The 16,589-nt window shown below is 50.3% G+C and overlaps 1 protein-coding gene across 3 annotated transcripts; it reads right to left on the bottom strand.

Annotated features, from left to right (window-relative positions):
- Nucleotides 1-476: 476 nt before the first annotated feature.
- Nucleotides 477-16,397, bottom strand: CCDC15 (coiled-coil domain containing 15). 3 transcript variants are annotated; one of them, XM_055728636.1, is made up of 11 exons: nucleotides 16,343-16,397; nucleotides 15,522-15,716; nucleotides 13,259-13,408; nucleotides 12,208-12,390; nucleotides 11,227-11,331; nucleotides 7,306-7,470; nucleotides 6,005-6,124; nucleotides 4,155-4,258; nucleotides 1,719-1,898; nucleotides 1,505-1,653; nucleotides 477-884 (listed from the first exon to the last, which is right to left on the bottom strand). In XM_055728636.1, exons 2-11 carry the CDS (start codon nucleotides 15,690-15,692, stop codon nucleotides 541-543), a joined length of 1,671 nt encoding a protein of 556 aa, XP_055584611.1. In that variant the 5' UTR covers nucleotides 15,693-15,716; nucleotides 16,343-16,397; the 3' UTR covers nucleotides 477-540. The 3 variants fall into 3 exon arrangements, with proteins under 3 accessions (XP_055584611.1, XP_055584612.1, XP_055584613.1); XM_055728637.1 differs by lacking the exon at nucleotides 16,343-16,397 and adding an exon at nucleotides 16,265-16,287; XM_055728638.1 differs by having other exon boundaries at nucleotides 588-831.
- Between the last annotated feature and the right edge of the window lie 192 nt (nucleotides 16,398-16,589).

Genomic DNA, 16,589 nt, shown 5'->3' with positions numbered 1-16,589 from the left:
CGCTCGGCCACCCATTCTTCCTGCCGCAGTTAATATTGGAGAGGCAGCGGGAAAGGGGCCAGCAAGCAGTAAATATTAATGACAGGTTATGGTGCAACCTCCGTCCAGGAACACACTACCCCACCGCCATCATTTTTGGTAGAAAATATCCTGCTCCAGCAAGCCCTGCTGAGGGGCTGCAGCAGCACAGCAAGGAGGAATGCTCTCCTGGAGATTAAATAGGGATTATTTTTTTTGTCCCCTTGGAAAAAGCCCTTTCTGGAACAAAATTGAGGCCGTGGGCGCATGGGTGGATGGTACCGGAGCAGAGGTCCTCACCCGGAAAAAAGCAGAGGAGCAATAAACACCTGGCTCTGGACCGTGACCCAAGAGGCAGGAACTGCAGGAGTGGGAAGGAAAAGGAAAAGCAGGAGTGTTTCTAACCATAAGAGATATTGACCCCAGGCGCCTTGTTTCTCATCATTTCACACTCCAAATGAGACAAACAACCCTTGAAAACAGTTTATTCTGCAGCTGAACGCCAAAATGCCAAGTGCCTGCCTATAAACCAGCAATCTGCTCCGGCACCAGCCGGGAGAGGTGCAGCCGGAGCAGAGGGACAGGCAGGAGCAGGCGGCACAGGGCACAGCCCTGCTCTCCACTTACAATGGTCACCGAAACACAGGGAGCGGGGGACATGATGGGGACACGACACACGCAGCTGCCCTCGTCACAGGTGCTTCCCCGAGCGAGCGTAGAGGGTGGCCAAGTCTCGGAGCGACAGCCTGGCCGAGGGCCGGCCGGCCGCCGGGTCGCAGGAGGCAATGACGGACTGCAGAGCGCGGCTGTAGGCTGAGGGACGGGACACAGGAGCAGCGTTAGGAGAAGAGAGTTTCGCTTACAGCCTGAAACAGGGCTTGGCTTCAGCCTCTCACCGTAAAGCAGAGAGAGAAGAACTGGTTTCTAAGATAAATCAACACGGCTCTAGTTTTCCGCATGCTTGTTCGTGTGCTCCCGAGTACAAGCGGTATGCAAGCCGAAGCAGGAAAGACAAGGATTTATTTTTTTTATAAAGCCCCAATTTCTTTTTTTTTTCCTCTCCCATAGAAGATGACTCCCGGTTACTCAGCCAGGCATTTTTCCAAGCTGTCCTCAAGATCACAGCAGTCTGTCACCCCACGAAGGCAATTTCCACCTTCGTGCATCCTCCCAGCAGAGGATTTGGTGTTTTAAGGCAATCAGGTTTTCTGTGCCCCCCTACCAACACACACACCTACTACAGCAGCGCTATTTAATGCACTCTGGAGGCTGGTGCTCTGCTGGGGATGCCACTGATGGGGAGAGCAACAGTTCAGCTTCGAAACGAGCAGCAAAGCCCCTGACTTGCCCTCTCCGGAGTACGTTCCTAAGAGCATCTCTACACAGCAGCCCAGGACCTTGGAAACATCTAGCCAGGTTTGATTTCTCCCTGTATAATCAGGGATCCAGGTCTAGGCGCTCCCCCTCCCGAAGCAGGAGCTCCTACCTTTGTGGTTTTTGTAGAAGACACAGTTGTTGGCGCAGGTATCCGGGTGGGAGTCCCAGAAATCAGACCCGCAGGAGCACAGCGGCGGCAAGTCAATGTTATATAGTTTTATCTTCTCCCTCATCTGGGCTCTTAGAGCTTCGATGTACCTGCAAGGGATAAAACATTCACCTTTGCCAGTAACACCCGGCTCTGCGCGGGGATCTGGCCATACCTCATGTACTCTTTTTTCCGCTGCTGGTTTTCCTTAAGCTTCTTCAGCCTCCTCTCCTCCAGTTTAAGCTGGGACAGGGTCTCACAGGCTCCCTCTCGGGGGGAGGGTTCGAGCTGCTCAGCCATCTCCTGCATCCTCTCCTCTTCCGCCCGGCGCTGGCGTTCCTTCTTGCTCTTAATCCTGTAGGCACACAGACGCTTAGAGAAGGAGCTTCCCCATCCCAGCCTCCATCCCCCGCCAGCCCCTGGTTGTAGGACTGGAGCAAGGGCATCTCTATGCCGCTGCTGCTGCTTTTGCCCAAACTACCCACGGCAGGCAAAAGTAACTCTGCATTAATTACAGCATTGACTTTTGGACAGCTTTAAACGTAAAATGGTCAAAAGTGCTTTCTGAGCCTCCTGTCTTTCCCCCATACGGAAATACCAGCCTATGAACGCTCTCCTGCCCTTAACCTCCTCCTGCCTGCATGTTTTCTCACCACCATGGACTTCTCCTTCCAGCTCCCTTCCCACAGCACATTCACACGTGCTCCTGTTAAGTGCCACCTGCAGTTCCCCAAAAGAGCTGCTCTTCTGCCCTTCCAAAACCAAGAGCTGTGTCTGGGCTCTTTAATATCTACCAGAAAGGACCAGAAGTTCAGCTTCGCCGTTTCTGATTTCTTCTGATCACGGGGCAGCTTGCACCCTACCATAAGCTGTTCTTGCAGCTTCCAGGATAAGGGAGAAGCCCAGGGCTGTAGAAGAGTGCAGAGTACAGCAGAGAAGCTCCAGGGATCCCACATCTAGTCCAAAATAGGCTTTAAGAGGCATTTTTTAACCAAATCTTCCTCTGTTCCCTCAGTCTCCCTTGCACCTACACGGCACTCCAGCCCTTTCAGTGGAATCTGGGTTGTGTAAGTTGCACCAAACGCAAAGCACATTCCCTTGACAAGCAGCAATTACAAAGCACGGAGACTTTAAACTGAAGCATCTGCCATTTTATTCCCTCTGATGAGTACCAAATGCAATAACATGTTACAGGCTGATCACTGCCAAAAGGCATTTAAAAAAAAATAAAATAAATCAAGGCTGGGTAGAAGCCAGGGGAAGAAAGCATAACCGAACGAGACATTTTGGATGTTACTCCATTTGGGGGGTCAAATCTTTACATCCAGAAGGAAAGTGCTGAAGCCAAGCTTCTCTAGTCAAGTTATAAACTCCAAAATGTTTTTTAAATGAAGTGGTAATAGAGCCTTAACTACAGCACCATAAATCTTCTGCTATAGAAACTAAGGCCAAGGCCAACTTAAGGCTTTACACTAAGTAATTACAAAACCAGCTCTTTTCTGCATATACTCCGAGCAGCTTGCAGCTCCTCTACAACTGGGGGGGGAGGGGAAATAAAAAGATATCATGCTAACTAGGAAGTCCCTGATGTCTCACCAGCTCTAGCAGGGCAAGAAAAGGTCTCTGAAGCTCCCAAGTGCCAATTTAAACACCAGGAATGCGGCTGGAGGAGCATTTCTTCAGACTGGTCATTTGTCTCTGAAAAGCGATTGTGAAAATCCTGCCCTCGTGCCTGTCCTGCTCCCAACAAGGGCTGCCTGCTGCAGAGCCAGCATTAGAGACCAAGATGGTCAAGGCTACATTATTTTATTTCAGAGCAGCCAGAGGAAAAAAAAAAAAAAAAAAAAAAAAAGAGAAAATTAGAGCATCTTTCCTCTTTGGGTGTGAATCTGCAGAGCGCCTCCTTAACAAACCCCTTCCAAGGAAAAAGATGACTAAACCACTAAACCAAGTCCTGGAAATCTTATTTATTACACTATATGTTTATAGCCGTGAGGGTGAAGGTCCGATATTAAAACCCCCCGAGATAAGTCTGTTTAACAACAATGACATGACCTCATCCCGCGGTTTCTATACAGGGACTGCGGCACAGGGTCTGGGGATCGCCTCCCAGGAGTCACGGTTTGCGAGCTGTGACTCTCCCAGTCCGATGTTTCAGCTCCCAACTCCTATCCAAAGCTGCACAGGGCCTCAGAAAGCAGACAGAGAAGGGCCAAGGACCTCTGAAGGACTCAACACAGCCCAAGGGTCTTGATCAGGAGGCTGGTTGAATGAACCCCACTCCAAGGTCAACAGATTGGGCATGAAAATAAAACCAAGAGGTAAGTCCGGCTTTACAACTGGCATTCATATCGCAGAACTTCTTTCAACACACTCCCTGATTTTTAAACAGTTGTCAGGCGGCCTTTTTAATCCATTAAACCCATTAAAATGGGGGTTGGGTGGGGTTTTTTTCATACCAAGCTGGACAGTCTTCTCAAAGCATCTGCATTTGGGCTGCAGAAGCGCTTTCCGAAATACCATTGCCTGGTTCACACCAGACCTTTCCAGCCTTCAGAAGGGTCCTGCCTGCGATGAAGGAGGTGATACCAAAAGGTTGGCATGTACTCACCTGGCGATTCTCTTCTGCCTCTCTTTCTGCCTCTGCTGTTCCTTCACTTGCTCTCGCTCGATATTCATGAAGAGGCGCCTGTACCTCAGGTACTCGTTCTGACGCTGCAGGGAAGAAGAGGCACCTTTGAGAAGGTCGTCTGGGATCAGCACTCGGCTCGATTTCTGGAGTGCATATCCATCAGAATAGAAACCTTGCTTCTTCCCCAAGTGATCCTCAAACATCTCCTAGTGCACATGGCCACTGAACAGAGAAGCTGGAGAGACAGCAGTTAGCTAGGAGAGGAGGACCAAGAGCACCGAAAAGCATTGTACTGGCATCCCTTGACTGAACCTTCCTGTGGATGGAAGCTCTGCCACCCGACAAATCCCTAAACTCTCCCCTTCCTGGGGGTAAAGGAGCTGGTTCCCACTTCAACCCACTTCAGAGCACTACAAGCTACAGTCCAAGAATTCTGATCCACCTGGGGGCTGGCGGTCCCTCCGCAGTTCACTGGAAGCCTGTATCTCCAAAAAAAGTAAATGTACAGCACCGAGCTGGACCCACGACATGCAGGACAACCACAGAGGCAGCAAACTCACTGCTGAGACAAACCCAAGAGCCCTGCAGGGTACTGACCACGTGAAGAGGTTTGATATCTGGGCTTTGGCTTAACCCCATGGATGCAGCAAGGAGAGGGAAACCTCCTGGCTAAAGCCCACACCAGAAGTCCTCCCACCTGCAGTTGGTACACAGCTAGCTTGAGTTCCGCGATGCCAGAAAGCCTGAGGGGTTTGGGGTTTTTTCCTCATCAACATCAGGAGGTTTTGGGCTGAGTTTGTCCAGCTCACCCAGCAGTGAGATCCCCATATAGCTGGAGATAAAGGAGCATAAGAGACCGCCAGGCTGAAAGTGGAGAAAGCTGGATGGAAAAAACCCCACGTGGAAGACAGTGCTGCAAAACCAGTTATCTCAGGGTGGATCAGAGCCAAGGAGATAAAAAGGGGCAGAGGGAACCTCTGGGGGAAGGAGCAGCCTGATGAGCCCCAGCTGCTGTCATGCCATCTAGAAACCACAACCCAATTTTGGATCAGCTTGTTGGAAAATGCATGTAAGGAACAACAAAAAAAAAAAAAAAGGCAAAAAAAAAAGGCAGTTTGTTCAAAGCCTTTTTGAGTTTTATGCTTGCTGCAAGAAAGGTGACAAGAGGGAAGTGTTCCTCTTCACATCAGAACAAAGCAGCAAAATAAATCACTTCCTTTAGGCATCCAAGACAAACATCACCTTTCCATCACCTAGATTAGCAGGAACCAAAACTCTCCTGGACGCAGGCTGGGAAGGTCTCACTGTTAAATCAGATGCTCAGCACCAGGCCTGCAGGCTGTGCTTGAATGCTGCCATCCTGATGCCTGTTAGGTGCTGATATGGTAGAAATCTTTATATTCCCAGTCTTATACCCACACCAGATAAAGTGGGTTTTGTTCTTTTTATTTTTTTCCCCCAAGCATTTTTGGCAGCTTCTCGCTCCCCATGCAACTACAGAAAGCGACACCTTTGTTTTGCCAGGCAGAATGAATGAAGCCTGTTTCTCCCTCAACCCTTCAGCGTTATTCGGATCCCACATTTTGCAGGAGGAGCGCCTAACAGTTGCACTTACAGTCACAATGGACCTTAAAAAAAGAACCCGGTAGGTCTGCCCACGACCTGAGACACACCACCACCGCTGACGAACTTGCAAACCTAGCAGATGCTTCGTACAGCAAGGCTGCCCTGGAGGCTTCTTATCCGAGCTAGCAGCATCCCCCAAGCTCAATACCCTTCAGTCCTGAAATGGAGATGAAACAAAGAGGACTTGGCCCCAGCGGACAAACCTGCTTCTTTGTTTCCTCTTGGTCTACACCAGTCCAGAGTACGAGGGGAGCTTGGTACTGGGTGTGCAGCCTCTGGGGAGGCTCAGGCGAGCTCGAGTCCTTCACCGATCCATCACAGAACTAGAAGATAATGTAAGAGAGCAGCATCAGCATCTTCACAGTCAAGTGTTTCATCTTCCCTCAGCAAAACACTCCTCGCTGGAGGAGAGTCCTCTATGTATGACCCCTACATCCACCTGTGAGCTGCGCTTTTTTCAGGGTGTAGAGTGGTTACAGACAGGAGAGACACAATGCAACATCTCCATGCAGGAGCCTGAGCACCAAAGCTTTGTCAAAACAATTCTAAGAAGGTGCCCTTACAGGAGACTTCTGGTTTAGTTTAAACACGATTCACATCTGCCCTCCCCAGACTTCCATTACAAACTCCATGAAGTGCCAGGAAACCAACAATAATAAAAACAACAACAGCAGCTGGGGAATTCAACAGCCATCTCCCAAAACCTCAGCATCAACCTCAGCATCAATCTCCGCCTTCTTCCCTCCACTCAATATTTGTCAAGCCAGTATTTCTGCTCCTCGGCGAAGACTGGGCACCGGCTGCTATAGCCATCAAGTATTTGCTAACTACTCCAGGTAATCAGGGTGAAACATTTCCACACCTCAGACTATTAACCAAAGTCTGCCTGAAGACAAAAGGGGAATTGATAAATACATTAGCTCAGGCCGCGCAAGCAGAGGGATTCACACTGCCTCTCAGGGAAGTGTTTCACCAGCCCGAGGCGCAGGAATTGTCACAGCCAGCTCCTTCCGCCGACGCAAAGCTTTCCCCCCACCTCTCGCCTGGCTCTTTTGTAAGTGGTTTCCAGCTGATATAATGCCCCATCCACAGCTCTTCCACCCTGCTGCTGTCTCCAAGCAGGGCAGCTGGACCAGAGGCAGCTGCAGGTCCTGCTGGCCGCAGCCTGGAGTTCAGTTGACCATACGATGCGATTGCACACGCTCAGTTTCAGATTTCTGCTGAGCCCTGGCCAACTGGCATCACGAGGCAGGCACAAGTAAAAAAAACCCTTTTGAAACCACAGCTGTAAGATGAAAGCAGTGAAACAGAAGCTGCCAGTCTCGCTTAGCTTTGCCGCTGCTCTCGAGTCTGTTTTGACGGCAGTAGGCTTAAGAGTTAACCAGGCCTGAGGGAGCAACTGCTCTACTACAACAGCAGCCTCACTGTCTCTGCTGAAATAAATACAAACCCCAACGATTCAAACCTCTTAAGACCAACTGGCCCAGCCCCACTGGAGTCGTACATTTTCAAATTGGATTTTGATGTAGAAGTCATCGTCTTGCTCAGCCTGGTGGGGGGCTGTCCCCTGGTCTTGCAGTTCAGCTGGAAGATCGTGATGTCCCGCCAGAAGCAGTTCCTCACCCTCATCTCCTGCGGGCACCGTGGCTGTCTTGCAAGGCTCCGATTTCTGGAGGAGAAAGAAGGAGATTTAAATAGTGTAAAAAAAAAAAAAAAAAAAAGGTGTAAATAGGGAATTCAAATGGGGCTGCTTTGGTGCCCAGGGCAAATTCAACACCCTTGCACACGGGTAAGAAGCGGCTTTAACCCGAGGGCGCTTGTTCCTTGTTCTGGAGAGTGAGTTGAGATCTGGCAAGCAGCAGCACGATGTGTTCAAGCATCACCACAGGGCACGAGAGCCAGAAAATCTCCATTTAGCAGGGCAGCTCGTGATTACGTTCTCACCAACTGCAGAAACAGAGGGACAGACGTGCGTGGGGTGGAGGGAAGACAAGGAAAAGACCTCTCCAGGCGCTGTTTCGCAACTGCAAGGCGTTGGGGGATGGTGGGATCTCTGGAGTGACACTCGAGTACGTAGCGTACTCCTTCAGATGGTAAGTGGGCAGGCTCCCCAGTGGCAATTAACAATATTTTGAGAGGCAGCAGATTGTTTCCTACAAACTAAAAAATTAAAATGCCAGAAGCAAGCTTGGAGCCAGGATTTTTTTTTTTTTTTTTTCCTGCCTTGCCGTCCCTTCAGCACGCTAGGAAAGGAAAAGCAGGACTGTTGACAAAGGGAGAGGATGGATCAACAGGAGAGCAGGTCACACCAGGGATCCCTTGAGATGGCTCTGCTGCAATACAGGAAGGATCGAGGATAGCCCAGAGTCAGCCTGAACATGAAGTTATCGGATAAGCACAGGAATGACTCTATCAACCCTGTTACGACAAACACAACGCAGAAAAGCTGCTTTGGTGAGGACAAGGGAATAGAGAGGAACAGTTACTGCTTTGTAAGGATGCTCTGAAGCCCTGAAGGTAGAAGGAAGCAAAACTGTGGAAAAAACCCACCACCTTTGGGGAATGATCAGCTAGGGAAAAGAATTTGGGTGCCGTCATGCTGGGGACCTACAGCAGTCTACCAAACCCTAAAGGCAAAGCAACTGAAGACTTGAACAGGATCATCTGAAACACCGGACAGATCATTTCCACGTGATTACCATCTAGGTCTCTCCTTAGCAAAGCAGGGAAGAGACTCTTTGGATGTTTTTGACCTGAAAAAAAATCTCTAGGAGAGAGGAAGAGCAATAATTTTGGGAACATGGACTGTTTTGATGGCAGTGAATGCAACTCTTTAGAGGGAAGAAGATGGAAAAAAAAAAAAAACCAAAACAAAAACAAACCACAAAACAGGACTGAAGGAGAAGCAACAGTTCCTTTAAAGAGAACAAATGCAAACTACCTGGCTAGAGTGGAAAGACAAGCAGCACAGTACGAGACAGCCCTGGCTAAGCCCCAAGCTCTTCTCAGACCCACGATCCATGCGAGCAGAAGGAAGCAGAGCATGGGTCAGATTACTGAAAGAATCACAGAGACAACACAAGCACGGGGGGGGGGGGGGGGGGGGGACAAAAAAACAAGACAAATGCCAGAAAGGCCAAAGCTCTAAGTAAAACAAGAGAGATCAAGATAACAAGTCAGGCTTTAGTAAGAGAGACTAAAGGACTTGCTACTCAAGAAGGACAGCTATCAGAGGACACCAAGAACAAGCGTTTTATGCTGCTGGGCATTGGTGTTCAGCCAAAGGCTTGCTCTGAGCTAGTAACAGCAGCAAGAAAAATCTTGGATTATTACTGGGAAGAAAAAGTCAGCTGAAGTTTTTAAGCAGGCAGGAAAAGGAAATACTAAAGAGATTTTAGCCTCCAGAGTTTTACTGCCTGACTTCTGGAAAAACAAGAGGAAACCACCTTGCAAACTGCCTGTAAGCAGCTAGAAAACAAGATAAGCAGCAATCAGCATAAATTTGTCAAGTGCAAGTCGTGGCTAGCTGGTTTGATTTTCTCCTGCAATAGAAGACAGAGGCCTCAGGCAAAGCGCAGCAGACGACATCCCGATTTTAGCTTAGCTTGTGCCATGGCCTCATCCGACACTTGTATAAAGAAATATCTGTTAGATAAAACTACTATACAGGAGGTACAACACTGATTAAAAACATTACCTAGATTCAGTCTCAGGAGTTCATTGCACAAAACCAGAGTAAGAAGTACTCCGCTAATTTCATTATCAGCCTGGACAATGGAAGAAAGCAGCATCTTGATCACATTTAGCCACCCCACCAAGCCATTTGAAGTTGCAGAAGTGCTTGAGTTTGGGTTCAAACCAAAGGAATCAGCTGAAATAGGCAGCACAAGGAAATTCAGGGAGGATGAAAGCAAAGGGCAGGGCAGGGCGCTAGGGCAGCAATTGCCAGGCGGTTAAGTACACAGCATCCTTCTATACCTGAAGAGAAGGGAAGAAGTTGCCATCCTGCCTAGCTGTGAACGTGGCAAACCTTCGTACAGAGAGAAAATTTCTGATTAATATTAGAGCTGCTTTTTTTTTCCCCCCCCTTCTACTATCTTGGAGTAATAAAACAGACTAAGGCAATAAATCAATATATTCCTCCCGGAATAAATTGCCAAGGGAAGCTGTTAAATCCTCCTCGCCAGAGATTTGAAGAGAGTGTAGATGAACTGTAGCTGCAGTAAGGTTCAGCTGGGAGGGTGGCCCCGGATCCCTCCCAGCCTTCTTCCTCGCTGCTGTGGATGACTCGCCACGGGACTCCCACGCATCAGGCTTGCTGTCTCCTGTAACCCTCTGGCTTGCACAGGCAGCAGCTGTATTATTCATGTGAGGCTTTAGTGCTGCTAATAGTGAAGTAATGACTCACTCCATCTTGCTGAGCAGTCCGAACGCATTGAGGACTTAAACAGAAGGTTACGTTTGGTGTCGGAAATAGTTAATGAGGTTTTCAAGCCCATAATTACAGTGTTTCTGCAACTCTTGTTCGCAAAGCTGACTTCCTTGAACAGAAATCCAACAGTAAGCAGAGGAAGAGCCAGACCAGCCCTTATATAAAAGTATTTTCTAGATAACAGCCAGCCAAGAACTACTTCAACCTTTGATGAACCCGAGAAAGGGATGGGAATGAAGAATTGCAAGACGGGCAGGAAACTGGCTCCGGAGGAGGCAATAAGACAAAATACCAGGCTGGGTTGCTGCTGGTGTTCTCCAGGGTGGACAAGTACATCAGTTTAAGAAAGGTCTTGGCGTAGAAAGCAAGATAATAGCTGCGACACAAAGCTGCTCTTGAGAACTGGAGTGACAAAAACAGGATGAAATTCAACAGAACAAAAGGTGAGGCACTTGGGCCTGACCTCCTTACACGGCTCCTATGCGCTGCTTCGAGGAAAGCAGATGCATGCCAACAATTCTCTACCAGAAGCCAGCCCTGGGTGAGGAAAACCCTCCAGATCTTTGCCACCCACACAAAACAAGGGACTGATGTAAGGGAAAGAGTTGTTGAGGTTTGTTGAAGAAAAAGGCACCTAAGGGGAGGGCTGATCATCACATTCCTCCTAGATACCCAGATCACAATCTCAGCCTTCAAAAAAATTCTTGTTTGAATTCTTGTTTCCTAGTTTCTCTCTCCTTAGTCTTTGCAAACAAGAGACATTTTCACCCACTTTATCCTGCTGCCTTCTCTGAAAGGCAGCAAGAACAGAGGGGCAGAACCCCTGGGCCACCAAAATCTGTGGGTGATCAGGTGGGTCACAAAAGCCCAGTTTGTTTCACTCCTGCTGGAGAAACTCACAGAACTATGCTTTGGATTTGCTGATTAGAACCAGATCTTCAACAGTCTGCAAGATCATTCCTTTCACCCTACCCCAGACACCCCACCACTCACCTCTCGCCTCCAGACACCACCGGGGAGTTCGGGAGGACCCGCTCCTTGGGGCATGGTTTTGCAGGATGCCAGCCTGTGTCGGACTTGCTTCACGGTTTTGCTAAGCTGCCGGCAAAGACAAAACAAAAGCAGCAGTCACTAGCTGCTCTCCGTGAGGGCAACACCAAGAAGTTTAGCTGCACAGAAGAGATCTCCTAATGTACCCTGCTTCAACCAAGCTGCTTTATCAAGGGAACGCAACTCAACACACAATTACCTTCACAAAGAGGTATAAGGTAACCTACAACCCAAAGTGCCTTTCAAAGCTGCCCCAACGCACTGAATTCCTGATTCAGTCGAGGTAGAGGGCTTGGGTACAGCTCATCAGTTCCCACAACACTTTGTTGAGATACCAGAAGTCCCAGATTTCCAATCCTCCTGCCTGGTGTCCAGCCAGAAGTGATTCTCCACCCCAAGGGAATTCAGCTGGAATAACTCCAGCTCCTAGGCAGCTGCACGTGCTTTATAAAATGCCAAACGCAGCATAAGCATCACTATGAAAAAAAGCAAAGCTTAAAACAGTCCTTACAGGCAGGTTTTTCCAAGATTTTGCAGTGCCATACTCCCGGTCTGCAGGAGACAAGCCGCAATGAGGTGGCACCACCTAGTGCCACCTCTTCGACACAACGTGCCTGCACAGCAACGAGTCCCTGCACACGGAGGGAAAATTCGCTCTGCCTACAGACAACGAGGCAAGTTCAACTGCAGCATCCCCCAAGACAACATCTACTACCCGTTTTGATGCTCTGATGAGTGCTGTGGAGGAGTACAACAATATTCAGTAAACCAGAGTGAAATTGTCAGCAATGTTCACTCAGTATTAAAAAAAATAAAAATATTTAGTGATGCATTGTAAAAGAAAAAATATTGCTTGTCCTCCACTTCAAATCACGAGCATCCAGAATGACAAAGGATGAAAAATGCACGAGGGGACCCACTCACCTTGGCAGCTTGCTGCTGGAAGGGCTCGCTTTGCACCCCTTGCCCCTGCGTTGGCATGGTGGGAGCACCAGGACCGCCGATGGCAGGCGTGGGGTGCCGCCGGAACAGGCACGTGTTCTTCCTGGGGATGGAGCGCAGCGCGGAGTCGGAGTACTGCATGGCAACACACCTCTCCCTCTCCGCCTGCCGGGACACAGACCTCACAGTTAAAAACCACGTGCAAATCTCTACCCATCATCTAGCATGGCACCACCAGTGCCACACAGGAGTCGCCGGTGCAGTTTGGTGGCATTTCTTGGGACAAACTTTTTTGCTCTCTGTGCTGAGAAGGGCACAAAGCCATCAGGCTCTCAGGAGCCAAAGGCATCCACGGGCTTTCAGTTTGGGCAGTGCTAGCAGTTACAGGAGGACATCCCCACTCATGTCTCCCAAGCCCTGGCAACAGCCCAAACACCCCAAGGTGGCCAAAACAGTTGACATTTCAGTGCGTTCCCTTCTTGCTCCACAGTCACCTTCTGGCAAGTCTCCCTGGCAGTTGTTTAAAAGCAGAGAGGTTTATATATATTCACAGGATAATCTAAAACAAGCCCACGGGGGAAACAGGAACGTGGAGGCAGCGTGCAGGTGTTGCTTGTGAACTATCTGACTGCCCTGGAAAAGTGACAGGAGAAATAAGCTGCTTCGCTTCAAACAGAAGCGGGAGACTTCCACACCATTCACAGCTCTGGCCTGGCTATTTTTTAACTCCAATTCAGCACAGGGCACCAGGACTCTGTTCTGCTGCTGCCCAAGAGAGCCAGTGACCTTTCTGCAGGGAGGCAAAGGGCTTAAAGCACCTTCGGCATCAGAGCCAAGGTGTCACACTGACCTCAGCTGAGGGGACACCATTTGCGGCCATGGAGTCTGCCGTGACCGTGAGATTCCTCATTTTTTTCTTATTAACACCTTGACTTGAGGTCTAGTGATTTTTTTTTATTTTCCAATTTATGTTGGTTTCAGAGGAGTTTCTCCTCCAAGTCTCCTGGCAAGGCAGGGACAGAGATCTACTTACCGCTTCGTAGGACTTCTGCAGCTGCTGCTTTCTTCTCATCCTGACCTGCTGGTTCACCCGCTGCTTCACCTCCCCCTGGAAACGTCTCAGGCTGGCTGCCTTCTCCCGTTGCTGCTCCTTCAGCTCCTCCTCTACCTGAAATGCTGAAGCCTGCAAGAGGTGAAAGCAGATTTCCATGATTTTTGCTACATGGCAGCATTATAACAGCTTGTATTCCATCTTCCCTTCCCACACCTGTGTCTACAAGCCAGGCAAAGAGCACCCAGAGCAAACCTAACAATGTTTTGTTTCCAAATCTGTGCAATAACAGCTTGGACGACGTCTACTGAATTACTACAAGCTTGGATTGAATTTGGACGACGTCTACCGAATTACTCCGAGCTCGGATGGAATCTCGCTAGCCAGACACGGAGCGTGCACACCTCTTCCTTTAAGCCTCTGCAACGCACGCAGAAAGAAATAAGAAGGCAGCCTCATACAGCAACTCCCAGCTCCTGCTCCCATGAAAGGATGCTCAAATATTCAGTGCCTGGATCCAAAAGGAACAGACCAGCCTCTGATCCCATTAACAGTCTGCAAGGCTGGAGGAATGTCAAAGAAGCTGTTTACAGAGCACAGCATGGGAAGGGCTAACCCTTCCCAAATTATTTTTACCATCTAAAGTAAAAGATTAAAAGCAAAAAATCAGGCGGTTGGGTTTTTTGTGGGGTGTGTGGGGTGTGCTTTTTTTTTTTTTTTTTTTTAAAAGGTTCCCACTTAAAGCCATGCCGAGCTGTTCTACTGATACTACCACAGTTTAAAGAAAAGCGGTATTGCTCTCTGGGCTGTCACTGCAGCACAGCCTAAAGCAAGAAAAATCAGAGTCTGAAGAGATGGAGGAAAAAGGTGAGTCTGAAAAACAACTTGGTAAACGCCAGGTTGGATGGTCCCTACATCCCGCTGACTGCCAGGAATGTTACCAGCAGCAAAGCAAGGTCAGCGCAGCCAAAGCAAGCAGGGAGACGGGGAGAGATCTGCCCCGTTAACGGTGACACCAAACAGCACCATTGACAGACATCCACTCCCTGCTGGCAACCTCATTAGTAATTCTGATACAGGAGGCATTAATATATATATTTTTTCTTAGTATGATCTGCTGGCATATAGAAGCATATCAAATAAACTCCGGTAACCCTCCGCACCTTCACCCACACCCAAAGGCACGTGAAAGCCCCCCCACTGGGGGAGGCCCCCGAAGCAGTCAGCAAGAGTTCAGCTCCCTTAGAAGTTTCACGGTGCCGAGATGGAAGTTATGCGGAATATGGCGATCATTCATTTCCATATATTGTCTCAACCTTTCAGGATTTAAATTACAATATAGAAATAAATCATCTCAGAAGGGCAGGAGCTTCTGTAACGTTTAGACATTAATTACAGGGGACTGAACTCATCATCCTATATTTAATGCACTTTTAGTCCTCTTATAATAACCCTCTAAGCAGAAATCCCCGAGATAAGCATCCATAAAGATTTTCTTAAGTGTTTCTAATGGGGTACAGCAGAGATTGGCTCCAGACCCTGAAACATTCAGCTTTTTTTTTTTTTTTTCCTAAATCGGCAACATGGAATAAAAATCTTGGTTGACTGACATCCTTTACGGATGAACAGGAAAGCAAAGAACAGCATTGATACAGCGGGGACGGGTCGGTTGGGTACGGCACGGACACCTCAAATGCAAAGCTATGGTGTGGAGCTCCAAACCTGGCACTGAGAAACCAAGGAGCAGCCAGGAACAGTGAGAAAAACTTACGCAGCGGGGCACAAACCCGCTAAATTTCAGCTGTGCTACCTACGCCAGAAGGCAGCTTCTAGTGACATGTTGAAAATCTATAGGTCCAGCTAAAATTAACAAGCCCAGAGCACACATTACAACTAATTAAGCAACAAACAGCAGCTGATTAGAGCACTGGCTGGCTTTCCCACCCAACTGATGTTTACAACCGATGCATTTCTCCCCCTAAAAATGCAGTTTATCTGAGGGGGATCAACTTGGAGAGGTGCTGTGGGCTTGTGTCACTAGGACACCCGGCTATGTGGGGATCAGGGGGACTTCTGACCCTACTAAAAAGAATTCTTTTTAGAAGCAGTGTTCCTAGCACCCTCAAAGGGAGAGAAAGCTCATTTTTGGCTCAGATTGCCCCCATGGGGTTTACTGGCATAACTGGGGGGGCTGGAGACACCCATGAGCCCGGACGGTGCCCAGGACCCCCGCGGCAGCACTCACGAAGGCCAGGCTCTGCTCCGGCTGGGGGGCACTCTCCACCCAGATCCCCACGGGGGCCACACACTGGTTCCTCTCCGCCAGCACCTGCCAGCTCTGCCGTGGGGCTCTCGCCCGACGCCCCCCCAGCTGCTCCCCAGCCCCCCGGGGCCGATCCTTCGGGGGTGGCAACATCCCAGCACCGTGGTGGAGTCAGTCCTGGGGAAGGGGCAGAGGAGGTAAGCATGCCCCCCCAGGCACCCTGCCCTGCACCCATAGCCCCCCACCCTGCCCCAGGCCCCGTTTCCTGCCCTCCCTGCCCACCTCCCCTCAGCCACAGGGCACCCCCCCACTCCACTGCACCCCCTGGTTACCCAACCGCAGGGCAGCCCATGGTAACCCTGCAGCCCCCCCCCCCCCACTGACTGGGGGCCCCCAATCCTTCGTGGACAAGTACCCCCAGCATCCCCCACCCCACTGCACCCTTATTTCCCCATCCCTACCAGCACCATAACCCCTCATCCCCCCTGTAACCCCCCTCTTCGGCTCCCCTCACCCCCCAGGCCCCCCCTACGCTCCCAAAGCCCTCCCCAAGGCCTCCCTCACCCCCCAGGCCCCCTCGAGGCCTCCTTCATCCCCCAGGCCCTCCCCGAGGCCTCCCTCACCCCCCAGCCCCCCCTACACTCCCCTAAGGCTCCCCCCGAGGCCTCCCCCACCCCCCAGGCCTCCCCTGAGGCTCCACTCACCCCTCAGACCCCCCCCCTTACCCCTTGGGCATCCTAGTGCACCCCCTGAGCACCCCCAGCCCCTGAGGCCCCGCCATCCCTCCCCCGCCTGGCACCCACCAACCGCCACTTCCGCCTCAACCGCCGCTTTGAATCCCCGCGCCACTTCCGCCCGCCCGGCCCCTCCCTGGCCCCGCCCCCCCGTGGGCCCGCCTCCTGCTCTAGCCCCGCCCATCGCGCTGGCCCCGGCCTTAGCCCCGCCTTCTTGCCTTGGCCCCGCCCCCGCGCAGCCGCCCGTCCGACCCCCGCCCGCCAGGGTGCCAGAGACCAGGGTTCGCGTCCCGCTGCCGGAGAGTCAAGGAGGGGG

This window comes from Falco cherrug, chromosome 17 (genome assembly GCF_023634085.1).
Source record: "Falco cherrug isolate bFalChe1 chromosome 17, bFalChe1.pri, whole genome shotgun sequence".
Taxonomy (NCBI): Eukaryota; Metazoa; Chordata; class Aves; order Falconiformes; family Falconidae; genus Falco; species Falco cherrug.
Note: the sequence above shows the minus strand (reverse complement) of the source record. Positions and strands in the feature narration are given on the sequence as shown.

Bases quoted from the DNA above. Each gene is read 5' to 3' on its own strand.
- CCDC15 (XM_055728636.1), bottom strand. From the start codon at position 15,692: ATGTTGCCACCCCCGAAGGATCGGCCCCGGGGGGCTGGGGAGCAGCTG. The intron at 4,259-6,004 runs GTTTGTCCGCTG...TCTTCCCTGCAG, and splicing joins AAGAGGAAACAAAGAAGCAG to CGTCAGAACGAGTACCTGAG. The intron at 1,899-4,154 runs GTGAGTACATGC...GTGTGCCTACAG, and splicing joins AGGCAGAAGAGAATCGCCAG to GATTAAGAGCAAGAAGGAAC.